Source organism: Cydia pomonella, chromosome 5 (assembly GCF_033807575.1).
Source record: "Cydia pomonella isolate Wapato2018A chromosome 5, ilCydPomo1, whole genome shotgun sequence".
Lineage (NCBI taxonomy): Eukaryota > Metazoa > Arthropoda > Insecta > Lepidoptera > Tortricidae > Cydia > Cydia pomonella.
This window is the reverse complement of record NC_084707.1, coordinates 16,979,949-16,996,956: the sequence shown is the minus strand read 5'-3', so window position 1 is coordinate 16,996,956 and position 17,008 is coordinate 16,979,949. Positions and strand designations below refer to the sequence as shown.

The following is a 17,008-nucleotide window of genomic DNA, read 5'->3' as shown; positions in this document are numbered from 1 at the left end:
AAAAAAAAATGTCATCGCCTCCCATTTGATACTTTGTCAAATGTTAGTTCAGATGCTGTTGTTAACTAAAAAAATCGTTAGCCGGTTATATCGCGGTGGTGAGAACATCAGCTGGTCGCATGAACATGTAAAAAATAAGCGATATACCTTTTATGATAGCAATAACAAATCATGAAACTTTGCATGTAGCATTTCATCAGGCGTAAACGCCTGAAAAGCCATCAACGGGTTACGCAATTTACACATTACGTATACTTTGCCGCACATAAAGTCGTAAGGCGCATATTTTTTACGTTTGTTTTACAGTTGACGGTCATTCCACCGCGATAGAATCGGCTGACGGTTTTTTTAGTTTAAAACATCATCTAACAAAGTATCAGCCGGTAGGCGATGACTGACGAAATATGCTCCTGGCCCGCGGTCTACCGGAGGAGGCCTTTACCCGCCGAGGGGTCCACACACAAACTACACCGAATGTGTTCTAGTTAAAAAATATGATATAGGTACTTATTCTAACTTTAAAAAAAACAATTATTCTTATTATAATGAACATTCTTTTTTTAAGGTACGTAATTGATTTAATGCAAATGAAAAAAATATATATGATTAATGATTAATTTATTAATATATGTTTATTGGAACACAACACAAAACTATATATATTTTTGTTTTTTTTTTTAATGCATGCTTTACTAAGAAAATGTAATCTAAGCTAATTTATCATAACGAAATATTGCATGATATAATCAAAATTTGGAATAATAAAGGCTTTTTTATTTCAATGTCAACATTTATACATGCCTGTTTCTAAACGCCCTCGCTTCGCTCGCCTGGATATATTTTTACACTGGGCGTGCCTGGGCACCCATTTCCCGGCTATTGTAGTAACTAAACACCTTACAACTTACGTATTAACCCTACCCCTCCCCCTTAGTTAATACCTAAATTAGGTATTAACTTGTAGAAGGTGTAACAAAAATAGTCGGGATCCGTTTAAGAACATATCGTGTTCTGATTAGGAAAAGTAGAAGAAAGTTTTTATACTCGGATTTTTTTTGGCCTTTGTATGAAAGGTAAGTACTTGTAAGTCAGCCAGACTTGCGACGACTTGCCCCATAGAAAATAATAATTCTTTTCGCGTACTAATTTTTTTTCTTATAGTTGTTCCTTATTAGAAAACGATACCTAATATGCCCTTAAACGAATCCCGACTATTTTGTTACCCCTTGTATATCAAAGATATGTATGAAGCAGGGATTATAAATGAAAACAAGAGTCATTGTAAAGGATTTTAATATTTGTTTTATTGAGTGACGCTACAAATGTATAAAATATCAGTCACGCTATTAAAAAATTTGGTACTTACAATTAATAATGATCCATGTTATGATATCATTATCGTATAGTAGTAGACATGCAATTGATTTAAAATAATACACGTTAGATAGGCACCAACAGTACAATAAATATTCTAATACATTTTGATTAGTATCTGATGTGAATCTCATTCACTTCAAGAAGTCACGGATGATTTTAATTTTCTGATGGCCGATTTAGACATAATCACGTGTTTTCCCGTTCCATAAGCATTCATTTTAATCTATAAAGCCCATTACTGATTAGAATCACACCCAAAGCTTTCGTCCTTATATTTGGAAACTAATTAGCATCGAATAAATATTTAAAAGTAAGGTACCCATTGGGTAATCAAACCAGTATCATAACGAGTAGGTATGCAGTCAGCATCAGTCAGTCGCGGATGTGACTACGCGACAAGAGTACTAGGTACCTATCAAATAATTTTATGAAAAGAGACAAAATTCTGTGTATTCATATACATACATATGTATAGAATAGGGTTGTTTCCAATTTTATGAAACGCTTGTATTACGTTCTATATTAACTAAAAGTTGCCCTAACATTCAACTTTTATACTTACTAATAAAAACGGCTTTAAATATGTTAAATTAACAAAATATATTTTGACGGATGCTTTCGCGCCCAAAACGCTCTTTGAAAATTGTGTGACGTCACAGTTGACGGTTTGACACATACACACGTAGAAGATACGAGCTGTCAACTGACATTTGTCATTTGTTGTTTATCGCCTAACTGTCAACAGTGTCAATCCGAGAGTTGTGACGTCATCAGTATCTTCAAAGACGTTTCGAGTTTGGTCACGTGACGTGTGCCAAAAGATATTTTAAATTCAATATTTACAAAATATGTATATATATAAAGTAGTTTAACATGTTCTTATAATTCAATAGAATTTATTGGGATACAATTCTACCCTAAGATTTTTAGATGGAAACAACCCTAGTAGACTATGCCAACTACATTCAAACGCGAACTATAAAGATATAATTATATCTCTAAAACTATTACTTACAGGTTGGCAGATATTTAGGCGCGATTTTTTTTACCGCTTCTATAGGTACTATTGATGCAAACTGTACCTACTTATACTAAGCTGGTTTAGAATCGAAGTACATACATTATGTCGAGCTTATGCCGAATTTACCTTCAGATTATTATAGATTTAAATTTATATCGACAAATTGTGACTAAATTACTCAATAGGGAGTATTACTGCAATGTTCTGCCGCCAGAGTGCAGCACTAGCACCTTTCATAAACCATAGAGTAACTTATACATACTGTGCCTTAAACTGTTTTTGACAAGTTTTCACAGATAATAAAATATGACATTGATACATCAAGGCGGTTTGTTTACAAAGGGCCTACCGGGAAACGCGAAAATCGAAATTGAGTTATCTGCCTCTTCATCGCTCGAATATGCAAAAGTGATATTGAGGGTAGATACTTTCGCGTAATATTCCCTATTTAGCAAACCTAATAGTCACAATGGTCGATGATGTGGACTTAAGAAATACGAAATAAGACTTAAGAATTTAAGAAATACATACAATTAATATGCAACAGTGGAAACAGAGATTAATTATCACAAAGAATAATTGTAGAACTGCTACTATACTTATAATATAGAATTGTACTATATTATGTATATGTATACTCGGACAGATTCATCTGTTGATCTGTTGTTGTATTTAATTATATAAGCAATAAGCATACATTGCTCAAATATTGACTATTTCATTTACTTACACGTCCTTTTATACGAAGTTGGCGCCAACTCCTGTATCTTTGCTATCTGTCTAAACTAGTTTTATATTAAAAACAAAAAGGATGCCGATAGCTCATGAGACAATGGTAACACACCTACAGTAATCAATCGATAAGCTGCCTGACTTTATACACAGCTACCGATGCGGGCTATTAAAAAACAACAAAAATATAATAAATGGTAAATATAAAGAACATAGGTACTAATAACTATGTAATTTCATACGCCACTCTCGTTGTGTACTAATCCGTTCTGAATCAATATTGCTAATAACAAAAACGTTGTTATAGACATGGGCAGATTTATAAATACTTCGATTGAATGGTGTTCTATGCTCTGGAAAAAATTTCATACAAAAGTTTTTAACCTAATAAGATAGTATTTTCTTTATGGTCATATTCGATCGAAATACTTTTCGCAAAAAGAACACATATCACAATTATTTTTATGGCAGATTAATTATAACATACCTTTCTATCTCTTTGGTCTTAATGAAGAAAAGTGTTATATTGGTAGTTTAAAGTATAATATCGACCGTTGCCAGAAGCAACGACAGAAGATGTTTTCTGGTAAATAAATAATAAACTTTATAAATTATAATCATTTGAGCTTATAAATATTCGAATACTTTTTTGAGACAAATAAGACTAGAAAGGTCAGTTAAAGGTACAAAAAAAATCCATTAAAAAAGAAAATCTGATGCAACTATATATGTATACAAATCACAAAAAAATAATACAACGTGAATGTGTTGCCTTCTTTTATAAAAGTAAGAGACCAAAGTCTTATCAATTATTATAATCGTTTCACTCACATTATGTATGGGTAATGTACCATTCAACTACTTTAGCAAACATTTATCAGCGTTCCAATATTTAAAATTTAGGTACCTATATACGTTATTCCCTCCGTGTAGTGTGTCGAGTCTAAAATTCTTGTATACGAATTTACGACTCTGATCATCTGCTCCTGATTTTTTTACAAAAGGCATAGGTAAAAAAGTCTGGCCAACCAACGGTGACATTGTAAAAGGGCTGAGAGCATTATACTATCTGTCGGATGAAGATACTCTAAGCATATGCTTAACATTCCTTTCGGCTGTGTATGTTTTAACTTTTAACTGCACTAATGATATGGATGGCAGGCCAGATTATAAAGGTAAGTACTTATATTTGCTAACTCCGGTCTAAGAGTTAAGTATGCTACTCGTATAAGGGGGTATGTGATGTGATTGTGGACTTTGATACAAGTTTGACGAACCAGGCTTTTTAATTCCTCTTTTACTTCTACTATGTTCCTGAAAACCTCAGTTTAAAAAAAATCCCTTAATTTTATAAATTGCAGAAACTGCGGTATAACCAAACACACAATCATTGACGATTTGTTGGCCACACAGTCTCTCTAAATTCATTACATTTCTTCCAAATTGACACAATACAATTTACCACAATATACATATATAATATAATTTTAATTTTATTATCGGTTCTTATGCTTACGGCTTTTCATTTTAGTACGATGTACGTTTAAAGATGCGTCATTATTATTATTACCAAAAGTTAATCTTATCATAAACATTAGCTGTGTCCCACCCCCTAGGTGGGTATAGTTATATCTAAAAATAATGTACCTACGGGTTAACCTTCCTACACTCCACATTTTTTTCAAATAGTTATTGATTATACTTTTAATTACTGCCATAATTATTACTCTTATGTAATAATCTAGTCGTAATGCGAAAAACTCGTAGGTAACATTTATCACAATGTAAAGAATACAGCTGTAATTATTTCGCACTTTAATTCAATGCACAAGTAATGTAGCTTCTTGTACAAAGAGGTGAAAAACTCACTGATTCCATTGTTTTAAACTGCTTGGAACCAAACAAAAATCTGCAGTCTGTGGTTTAAGTTTCTTTGGATTTAGCATATCTAATGACATGTTTTATTTAAAAGATTACAGCGCCATCTGCGTATAACTTTGTGCGTTCATCGTCATTGTACAGGTACTTGCCAAATATTTACACTACTACATAGACACGACGGGTATTTTATAAGTTAAGTATTTTACTAAAAATATTATAATACGATATTTATTGAAAGTTACTTTGTTACAGTGAAGCACACTGGTCTACAATGACTTTATTAATAATTAAATACATTTTCTGTGTGCAGAACAAAAACTAGTCGTGACATGGCATTAAAAGATAATAATTTAAAATACATTTCCTCTGATAACTACTTATCTTCTCATATGGAAACAAACCTAAATAAATTGATTTAAACTTAACATCTAATGAGATAAGAATAGTATAAATTTATAATATACTTTAAACATAATAAATAATAATATCCGCTTATATGTATTTTTATTTCTAATGACAAATAGCAAAAAATGTAAACAACTCTTTAAAAAAAACTTGCAACAGCTGTCATAAAAGTTTCTAATCTGACAATATTTCCACTTATTACACTACAAGAAAACGTGCGCCTTGACTCATATGTGTCATGATATTAAAGGTTAGATTTGACAAATCTGCTCGTCATCGTGGATGACACGAACTATATTATTATGGGATTTTACTACGTAACAAGGCCACACAACAGAACACTACAAAAAGCAGCAATTGATTGCTAATAGCTCAATATTTTGTCAAATATTTCGCTTATACACACATAGTTAACTAATTATTGTGTATTATATCTTATATTATATATCTTATTCGTTCCTAAAAATAGATACCAATGGTCACCACGTGACAGAAAAAGCGTGGTCACCACCATCACAGATAGCCACTAACGTATTGTTTTAGCAAGGGAGTGCGTCCGTCAGTTCCATCCACATTGATTTAAAATAAAAGTAGGTATCTAATATAGTTCTTGGGAGGAACATGGACTGATGTTGTATAAAATGTAGGATGCAACTAAAATTGCATTTAAAAGAAGTGACACTTTTCATATATATTTTCGTAAGGTCACGTCTGAAAATATCGGTACGAAAAATGTGCCAAAAATATGTATACACCTTAATATATGGGCAATAAAGTCGTGTATACAGATTTATGGCACTTTTTGCGTATCGATATTTTCAGACATGACCGTACATTGACCCGCCTGTTGCTATTTATATTGCACGCGCATAGTTATATTGCTGTTCCGCCCATGATGCCGGTTGTCAATGTCACTGTGCGAACTTGACGGCAATATAATTATGCACGTGCAACAGAGATAGCAACACGCGGGTCAATGTATTACGAAAATCTATATGGAAAGCGTCTCTGCTTTAAGTATGGTGACCTCTCTTCTTCTCCTCCTCTCCTCTCTTCGTAAACGCTTAATAATGTCGTAAACTGTTAATCTGTGTAATCTGTGCCAAAGACAGACCAGAATACATGTCTTATATCTAAGAGATCTATTAAATAACAGTGGGCAAGCTGTCCACCGCCTCCATAAGGCTCGGTACTGAATCTACTTTCATACCTTTTTTGCGGAGATCGTTGAGTTCTTGTACCAACTGCGATTTGTCTTTTCCAAGCGTTTCCCTGAAAATTGAGACAAAAAACTTTAACATTATGACGGTCACCAGAGGACCAAGCAATTAATTGTAGTCTCACTCGATTAACGACTAGACCATTGTAAACCTAGCCTCTTCTAATATGAGACCACAAACAAAACAACTCCTTAACTCAAAAAATCTTTTTAATTTAAGATTAGTAGTTAAGTTAGAAAAATGCATGTTTTTTTTATATGAAATAAACAGATTAAATTTAATTTTTTTTTTTTTTTTTAGATATTTTGGCAACTCGGCCGCTCCGATATATGATGGCGATTACGACTGTACGTAATAAGTGTATGTTTAAATATAACTTCATATTCTTTATATTTAAAATATAACTCTAAATATGACTATAGCTATACGTTGCTATTGTTTAAAACCCAATCTATTACCTATTACCGTTCAGGCTATAAGGTCTAGTCATAGAAATAAACCGACATACCAAACACGCATATAAGTATACACTCAAAAAATATCTGTTATTTGGGTAAAAAGAAGTATACTTACATAAAAGTAAATATTATTTTATTGTAATTATTGTGTAACGTATAAAAAAATAAGCATAAAATTAAATATAACATTAAAGCTACTTAACAATAGGCGGTCTTGTCGCTAATAAACAATGTCTTCCAGGCGTATGACGCCATATGTAAATTTTGAAACCATAAAGTTGTGCAAATTACGGTCATTAGCAGCTCAGTAGGTTATGTAAACAAGGTTGCGTCATCTTACGTCGTCGAACCTCGTGACTTGCTAAAGTAGCTAAGCATCTGTTTAGCATGACAAATGGGTTCAATTCAGTTTTGTTTACGGTTGGTAAAATGTGTTAATTTTTCCACACGTCTTTAATAAAATAGAAAGCTGTCTTATTCCATATCTAGTTACAAAATATTGCTACCGAATTTCTGTCGAGGTAGTTTCCTGTCGGACCTGCACCCCTACAACGCTGAAATAGTAGATTGTTAACCAAGAGATGAAAGGCACCCATTTCTGTCGAGGTAGTTTGGCGCTTGAACGCAGTGAGATCGCCAATAGTCTGAGACTAAAATGGTGCCTTTCATCCGAGTTAGTTTAAATAAAAAATTATGGAATGGGCAATTAATGATCAGAATGGAAATTGTACAATAAATCCATTTAAAACCAGAATTTTATATGCTCATCTTTAAAAAAACGGACTTTGAAAGTACAGTGCTCTAGAGCAGACACATGCAATAAAAATACATTTACAATAATAGGTCATGAATAACGTTTATCTATTTTTCAGAGACACAGATTAACATTACGTGATGATAACAAAGTTGGCGCATTTATTTATCATTACATTGAATCTGCTAATCATAGATCCGTACACAGTTTTCAATTCAATGTCAAACTAGCCCCAGCCCGATTCTTCGCGTAGAATTCGTTAAAAACTTTCAACCCAATGTTCGCCCGCTTTGGGATTGATATTCGTAATCTTTTCTTAGTAAAGCTTTCAAATTTTTAAGGAATATATGTATGCAAGATCCTACACATACCTTCAACAGTTTAGGCTGTGACGGTATTGTTCAGTATACATAGATATAAGGATGTTAATATTGAATGTCAAGCCAAAGATCAGTAGGTATGGATTCTGTACATGTTCATAACCCATTAGTCATGAAATTATACAACCTCTGATCTAGTTCATACCTACATGTTTGCTGCTATCAGTCAGCTGAGTGCACATACAATATACTAATGTACAGTCAGCATCAAAAGTAGCGGATCAAACAACGCTTCATAAGTATCTACCATTCTGTAACAGCTTAAGAAAAAGTGATGTCTTTAATATAGAACAACAAAGACTGTAAAATATATACTTTTTAAGAGCCCATCAACGTGCTCACTAGCGCCACTGCTAAATAATTGTGATTATTTAAATTTAACGATAGATATTTAAAAAAGCGGCCAAGTGCGAGTCGGACTCGCCCATGAAGGGTTCCTTTATGACGTATTAAAAAAAACTACTTATAGTACGGTCGCCAAGCCGCTCAGAGGCCAGATTTAATTGACTCAGCTCGGCCTTACCCACAACCGGTATCAATGTGTTCGGACAGTTCTCCTGATCACCGTACATGCGGTAGTAAAGCGGAAAAATGGTGGAGGGGATAGTAATGACGTCACAAAGATGGCGGCCGGACCTATTCTTTTTGGCGGTGTATCTCGAAAACCACTTAACCGATTTTAATCATCGAGGTGTCAAATAATAGCTTATATTATGGAGATTATTTCCTTTTCTACAAACATTTACGTGAAACCTATAGGAAAAAAAATAATCACAAAAAACAGTTTTTTTATAAAATTATTATTTTTTATTTTGTAAAAATCTCCGTAAATATTAGCATTTCGCAAATTTTGTTTAATATAAAACATATTGCTTCATTATCAAGGAATATAATAAGCCTTAAAACATACAGATCGAGTAATAAACAATGAAGCTACACTCATTTATTTGCGCATGGGTAACGATAACTGGCTTTTACCGGTCGAAACTGTGGTGACTGTTACGATACGTATTGAATGGAATTTATAGAGTATCGGTTTTAATTACTGAAATTATAATTAAAATTATAAAAACCAGACACAATAATGTTACCTTACTTCGACGTTTAGTCTCTTTTTTCGTCTTAATCATAGGTAGGTACATATTTCTTTTTACTTAAAAATTTTATACAGGGTGAACTTTTAACCACCAGTCATACTCTGCGCAGCGACTTTATAGGTCATACTTAACAACTTTTACTATGGGACCAATTCCGAAATCGCGAAAAAAATTTTGACTGTCCCATATAAAGGTGCGACCAACTTTACCAGACCAACACTTTTCCAAACTGAGCTACAGCTGTCCGATGAAGTTAAGTACTTAGGACTAACTCTCGACAATAAACTCAATTGGAACAACCACATCAACAAACGGATAGACAAGGCGGGAGTTGTCTTCTGGCAGTGCAGAAGGATGATTGGTAAGAGGTGGGGACTCAACCCGAAAATTTCCCTCTGGCTCTATAAGACGATAATCCGCCCCTTAGTCTGTTACGGTGCTCTGGTTTGGTGGCCAAGAACAAACCTAGGCAACGTACGAGACAAACTACAAAGACTTCAAAGGCTCGCATGCGCGGCCACCACTGGCTGCACGAGGTCTACCCCGACTGCAGCCATGGAGGTCATGCTAAACCTGACCTGAGGACGACAATCATGAAGGACTCAATCCCCGGGAGCTGAGAATCTTCACTGATGGGTCCAAAACAGACAGCGGATCGGGCTCTGGAACCTTCTCAGAAGACCTGAACATGTCGATCACCACTCCGCTAGAAGCCCATAACTCGGTATTCCAAGCTGAGTGCATGGGCATCATAAACGCGGCGGCTGCCATCACTGCAAGGAAGGTAGTAGGATCCTCCATCCGCATACTCTCCGACAGTAGAGCAGTCTTAATGGCTCTAAATAGCCATATAGTTACATCCAAACTTATACACGAATGCCACGAACGACTAATGGAGGTATGTCATAATAACAAGATCACCCTATAATGGATCAAGGGACACAGTGGATCCCGAGGTAACGATGCTGCGGACGAGCTTGCCAGGCAAGGATCGAATGCGGGGGCGATTGGTCCGGAACCGATTCTTCCGATACCATTTAGCAAGGTACGCTCAATGCTGCTGGCACGTACAGGGAAACTACACACAGAACACTGGCTGAACCAGACTGGATGCAGACAGACAAAAGAAGCCATGCCTGGCATCAACGGAAAACTCACAAGGGCGCTCCTGCAACTAGGGAAGGTCCGACTGAGTATGGTAACCAGTGTCATAACAGGTCATGGACTATTTAACAAACATCTTTTCACAACAGGTGTCACAGACAGTCCCCTGTGCCGAGGTTGAATGGAGATAGAAGAAACAGCCTCTCACGTGGTGCTGGAATGCAGCGGAGTGACTCCATACAGGGCTAAACATCTCGGATCTCCGAGAGACGTCCCCGAGGTCCTACTCAACATCAAAGGTTTGATAGGATTCCTCGAGGAGCTGGGCTGGCAGGACTAGCCCACCCCCAACATATCACGCAAAATAGGCGCAAGTCGTCGAGTTGCGGAAAAATCGCCCGAATACAATACAATACAATACAATACAAGGTGCGACCAGACCGCAGCTTAAAAAACGGTCACGATACGGAATCGCAGTGACGCGTCGTATGCGTACCGTTTTTGACGCATGCTCCCCACACCGCTGTTTAAGAAACGGTGACGGTACGGAATCGCAGTGACGTGCTTCACGCGAATCTTTTTTGTTCGCAAAACAGTTGCGTCTTTTACGTCACCGGTACGGTGTCTGCCATAAGATCTCCGTGTAATATTTTTTGCGATTTTTACGCAGTTCAATTTACGGTGCGTCAGCTTATTTTAAGCAGCGGTGTGGCGAGCATGCGTCATGGACCCTAGTACGTCCTTAAACTACGTCCAAAAGAGAGGTATGGGCATTGTGAATGTCATCTCGCTTTGTGTGGTAGGGCACAGCCAGTGGGTGTCATTCCAGATCCAAATTTTCTTGCGTGATTCGGCATTGGTCCCATAATAAAAGTTGTTCAGTATGACCTGTAAAGTCACTGCGCAGAGTATGGCTGGTGGTTAAAATTTCATCTTATACCTATATTCGACACAAGTAGTAAGTACTTACAGACCAACTATGATACACATTTTGCCTGTATAGTGATACATAGTGAATAAATTAATACCTGATTTAAAAAATAAAACAAAAATAACAAATAGCATGTTATTTAATTCAGTAATCACTAATCAGTCTTAAACAATGAACATCATACTTTTAGATTAGACAACAAAATGTATATTTATACTGTGTTTCGACTTGAAAGATTTTACTGCTTTAAAACATAAGACAAACCTACCAACCAAATGTATAAAAAAAAATGTTTTTTGTGATTATTACTTTCCTATAGGTTTCACGTAAATGTTTGTAAAAAGGAAATAATCTCCATAATATAAGCTATTAGTTGACACCTCGATGAATAGAATCGGTTAAGTGGTTTTCGAGATACACCGCCAAAAAGAATATGTCCGGACGCCATCTTTGTGACGTCATTACTATCCCCTCCCACCATTTTTCCGCTTTACTACCGCATGTACGGTGATCAGGAGAAACGCCCGAACACATTGATACCGGTTGTGGGTAAGGCCGAGCTGAGTCAATTAAATCTGGCCTCGGAGCGGCTTGGGGACTACTAATAGTAAAAGTTGTTCAGTATGACCTATAAAGTCGCTGCGCAGAGTATGACTGGTGGTTAAAAGTTCACCCTGTATAAAATTTTTAAGTAAAAAGAAATATGTACCTACCTATGATTAAGACGAAAAAAGAGACTAAACGTCGAAGTAAGGTAACATTATTGTGTCTGGTTTTTATAATTGTCATTATAATTTCAGTAATTAAAACCGATACTCTATAAATTCCATTCAATACGTATCGTAACAGTCACCACAGTTTCGACCGGTAAAAGCCAGTTATCGTTACCCATGCGCAAATAAATGAGTGTAGCTTCATTGTTTATTACTCGATCTGTATGTTTTAAGGCTCATTATATTCCTTGATAATGAAGCAATATGTTTTATATTTAACAAAATTTGCGAAATGCTAATATTTACGGAGATTTTTACAAAATAAAAAAAAATAATTTTATAAAAAAACTGTTTTTTGTGATTATTTTTTTTCCTATAGGTTTCACGTAAATGTTTGTAGAAAAGGAAATAATCTCCATAATATAAGCTATTATTTGATACCTCGATGATTAAAATCGGTTAAGTGGTTTTCGAGATACACCGCCGAAAAGAATAGGTCCGGCCGCCATCTTTGTGACGTCATTACTATCCTCTCCACCATTTTTCCGCTTTACTACCGCATGTACGGTGATCAGGAGAACTGTCCGAACACATTGATACCGGTTGTGGGTAAGGCCGAGCAGAGTCAATTAAATCGTGTTTCTAGAGGGCTTTTGAGATTTGGCGACCGTACTATTAAACTACTAGATCTCGTTCAACATTTTACCACTTTGGACACACATTTTACCACTTTGGTAGTGTCTCTCGCGCAAACTATTCACTTTAGAAAAAAATTATATTAGGAACCTAAATATCATTTTCGAAGACCTATCCATAGCTACCCCACACGTATGGGTTTGACAAAAATTTTTTTTTTTTTAATTTTATGACGTATTAAAAAAAACTACTCACTAGATCTCGTTCAAACCAATTTTCGTTAGAAGTTTGCATCGTAATGTATATCATATATTTTTTTTAGATTTTTCATTCTGTTATTTTAGAAGTTACAGGGGGGGGGGACATACTTTTTTTCACTTTGGGAGGTTCTCTCGCGCAAACTATTCAGTTTAGAAAAAAATGATATTAGAAACCTTAATATCATTTTTGAAGACCTATCCATAGATACCCCACATGTATGGGTATGTTGAAAAAAATTTTTTTTTTTAATTTGATGACGTATTAAAAAAAACTACTTACTAGATCTCGTTCAAACCAATTTTCGGTGGAAGTTTACATGGCAATGTATATCATATATTTTTTTTAGATTTTTCATTCTGTTATTTTAGAAGTTACGGGGGGGGGGGGACACACATTTTACCACTTTGGAAGTGTCTCTCGCGCAAACCATTCATTTTAGAAAAAAATGATATTAGAAACCTCAATATCATTTTTGAAGACCTATCCTTAGATACCCCACACGTATGGGTTTGATGAAAAAAGATTTTTTGAGTTTCAGTTCTAAGTATGGGGAACCCCCAAAATTTATTGTTTTTTTTTCTATTTTTGTGTGAAAATCTTAATGCGGTTCATAGAATACATCCACTTACTAAGTTTGAACAGTACAACTCTTATAGTTTCGGAAAAAAGTGGCTGTGACAGAATCGGACAGACAGACGGACATGACGAATCTATAAGGGTTCCGTTTTTTGCCATTTGGCTACGGAACCCTAAAAAGGGGGCCGCTACGTATTGTATTTAGTATTTAAGTACCTTTTGAATACATCAGAATAGTTTTTACGTTGCTGGATTCGTCAATCTAGGCGTCCAAAGTTAAAACGGCCGTTTTTGTTTTGAGTTCATAGATCGACGAATCCAGCAACATAGAAACTAGCTTGATGTATTCAAAAGGTACTTAGATACAAAATACAGTACATAGCGGCGGTTATTAAATATGTATCGTACAATTAAAATAATCACAATTATTTTCCAGTGGCGCTAGTGAGCACGTTGATGGGCTCTTAACGCGAATTTTAGAAATTTATCTATATTTGGAAAAGTTTTCCGGAATATCAGATACTTTTGGCGCGTTGTTTCATTCGCTACTTTTGATGCTGACTGTACTGCTATCAAAGGATTTAATTTAACATCAAATAGAAATAAATATCCATACTTCAAAGAACAAATCTCGTTCTAGACTGTAAGCTTAGACTTTATGTATCTTACTTTATTTTAGAGCTTTCTCAGTTGCATTAAAAATGAGCCCAAGGTCTGCTTTTGGTAACCTAATCTCAAACATCAACTGAGCCAAATGACCTTCTAACTTACAAGGAAAATCAGGCCTCATTGGGATTTTTCAAGTTTCCTCATAATATTTTCCTCCACCGAAAAGTCTGCTATATAATTTTCAAATGACAAATCATAGATGTATGTATGTATGTATGTCACTTTATTGTACTTAAACAGGTTAACATAAAACAGACAAAACAAAACAAAAAAAAATGTTATGTACAAAGGCGAACTTATCCGTAAAAGGGATCTCTAGATAGATAATTTTCGAGAAACTCATGGGTATGAACTGGCGTTCCATGCCATTCAATTTCAAATGAAACCACACCAGCCTGCGCTTATCCTACTTTATATGTATGTGTACTATGTATGAAATAAGATATAAACTCACCATATTGATATACACGTGTGCAGCAGCGGAATATATATGAGCAACAGATCATCGTCGCTAACGGCCTCGTAGCGGCGGAGCGCAAGCTGCGCCCAGCGCTCCACCGGCCCGGCCAGTGCGCCGCCGCTCGTGGCCGCGCACGCCACCACGCGGCACAGCGCGCTCAGCACCACCCGCGACCGGTCTGTGTACACCTGCAATGTGTAGTATAAATATTAGATTTCAGAAGGCATTTTGGGACTCTGATTGATAAGTACCATGGCCGATTTTCGGAATTACCCCACATTTGGTAGTGACAAATACCTAAGTCATAGAATAAAACCTAGAAAAAATAATAGTTTTCCTGTTCTGCCCTCCTAAATAAGCTAACTGATGGTATCTCAGAAACAAATGTTTTTGAAAATGGAACTTATAAATAAATAATTTAAGGTACATGTTTACATTCAATTTTCATTTGAGAGACGGCCATTTATTTGTTAGGCAGTGTTGTATAAGTACAATTTGATAAATAAATAATTTGATGGTTAATAAGTGGTTAAAAGTATAATCTAATTAATTTAATTGGAGCACACATTATTTATTCATTCTATTAGATCATAATAAAATATAGTTATTGTTCTCTAAATGAGTAATCATTAGCAGTGCAAATTATGTCCTACATTACCAATAGTAACCATTAAGATTACGAGACCATAAGATTAGTCATTATGTACACAAATTACCTTATTTAATAATCTGAAACTAGTTTCCAGCACAGAAAGTGCCATGTCATGAGATCCTTCGAACATCAGTTGTCTGGCTTCGGCTAACTCCACATCTTGGAAAAATGCTATAGCTGCCGGGGACTCTCTAAGACGCGATTCCTCTGATATAAGCTTCAATAATGCCTCAAATGCTGTAGCTCTGGCTGTTATCAAGTTAGGGTCAAAATTGCCCACTACCATCTGAAAAGTATAAAAAACATATTTCATCCTGAATACGAAAATTTTTCTTTTCTTTCAGCCTGTGAAAGGCACTATTTAAAATCAATTTTCTTCAGGAATGAAACAGATTTAATAAAAATATTACAAATATGTATTAAAAATCCTGGAACAACACGTTATAAATGAAGTAACGCCCACTTAGGAAATACTTCTTTGTTGTTTAATAAATAATACATGACTCATACCTTTCTAGGGAATGATATGGTGCTTAAAATCGTTGGGAAATCCTTTTTGAGTCCATTGTACAGATCCAAAAACTGAGTGTATCTCCTTTCTACGTTAACGGGCTCTGGATCAAGTCTGCTAATATCCTGCCTGACTTGTAACATGTAAACCACAAACTTCTTATCTGACCCATTGCCTGTAGATATTCTGGAAGACACTATTTCAAACTTTATCATTGTAATTGAAAATAACGTTACGGGTTTTTTGAATTTAGAGGGTTCGTCACTTCAGCTTGTTAAACGGAAATTTACAACCACAACCAACTTGGGAAACAATAACAATGATTGAGTGAAAACGAGTCAAACGAGATGACCAAGAGATAACTAAATATGACATTGACAGCTGTAACAGTAGACAGTGACACATGACATGTCATTGTGACTATATTTAAGCCATCTTTTCGAGCGTGCAAATCATAAGTCAAAAATAACGTCATCTAAAAAATAAATAGAAACACTCAATGTAAAGCCCCCTCACTATGCGCGTGAATCGCAGCGCGACTTCGCGGAGCGAACATATCACGACGTTGACGTAGACTCCACACTCGCACAACTTCACGGCGATTTCGCAGTTTGGTTCGTGGCAAGATGGCGCCGAAACGTCAGCTGATCGGATTTAGTTTGCGGCAACGCACTGAGGGCCTACCGCGAACCACGTTCGACGTGTTGCCTCTCTCTCGCACTCGTAAATTTGTGCGTAAGCATGACAGGGATGCCTCCCTGTCATGCTTACGAACGTGGTTCGCGGTAAGCCCTCTGGGCTCCTACCGGGAAAATCGAAGTTCGTCAATTGCGGGCATTTTTCTCTGTCACTCTAATTACGTCTTAGTAAGAGTAAAAGAGAAAGATCCCCGCAATTTGCGTATTTCGGTTTTCGCGGTAAGCCCCCTGATTCAACCTGGGAACTGTCAAATTGATTTTTGGTTGATCAAGTTCGCACCCAATAACCAAATAGCCACCATAGAAGGTTATGACTGTTTAACAGATTAACCGACTCGTGAGCGAATCGCGGCTCGAAGCAATTGCGAGTGTGGATTCTTGCAAGTTCGCGCTTCGCGTCTCCTTTGACGCGGGCCAAATACTGACAAAAAACGGGGAATAAGGCGCGAATGCGTGAACAATCTGCGAAATC

At 36.0% G+C, this 17,008-nt stretch overlaps 1 protein-coding gene across 1 annotated transcript; it reads right to left on the bottom strand.

Moving 5' to 3' along the window:
* Positions 1-1,276: 1,276 nt before the first annotated feature.
* LOC133517898 (sorting nexin-20) lies at positions 1,277-16,378 on the bottom strand. The gene is made up of 4 exons (XM_061851370.1): positions 15,838-16,378; positions 15,392-15,613; positions 14,670-14,863; positions 1,277-6,688 (listed from the first exon to the last, which is right to left on the bottom strand). The coding sequence occupies exons 1-4, from the start codon at positions 16,051-16,053 to the stop codon at positions 6,562-6,564; spliced, it is 759 nt and encodes a 252-aa protein (XP_061707354.1). The 5' UTR covers positions 16,054-16,378; the 3' UTR covers positions 1,277-6,561.
* Between the last annotated feature and the right edge of the window lie 630 nt (positions 16,379-17,008).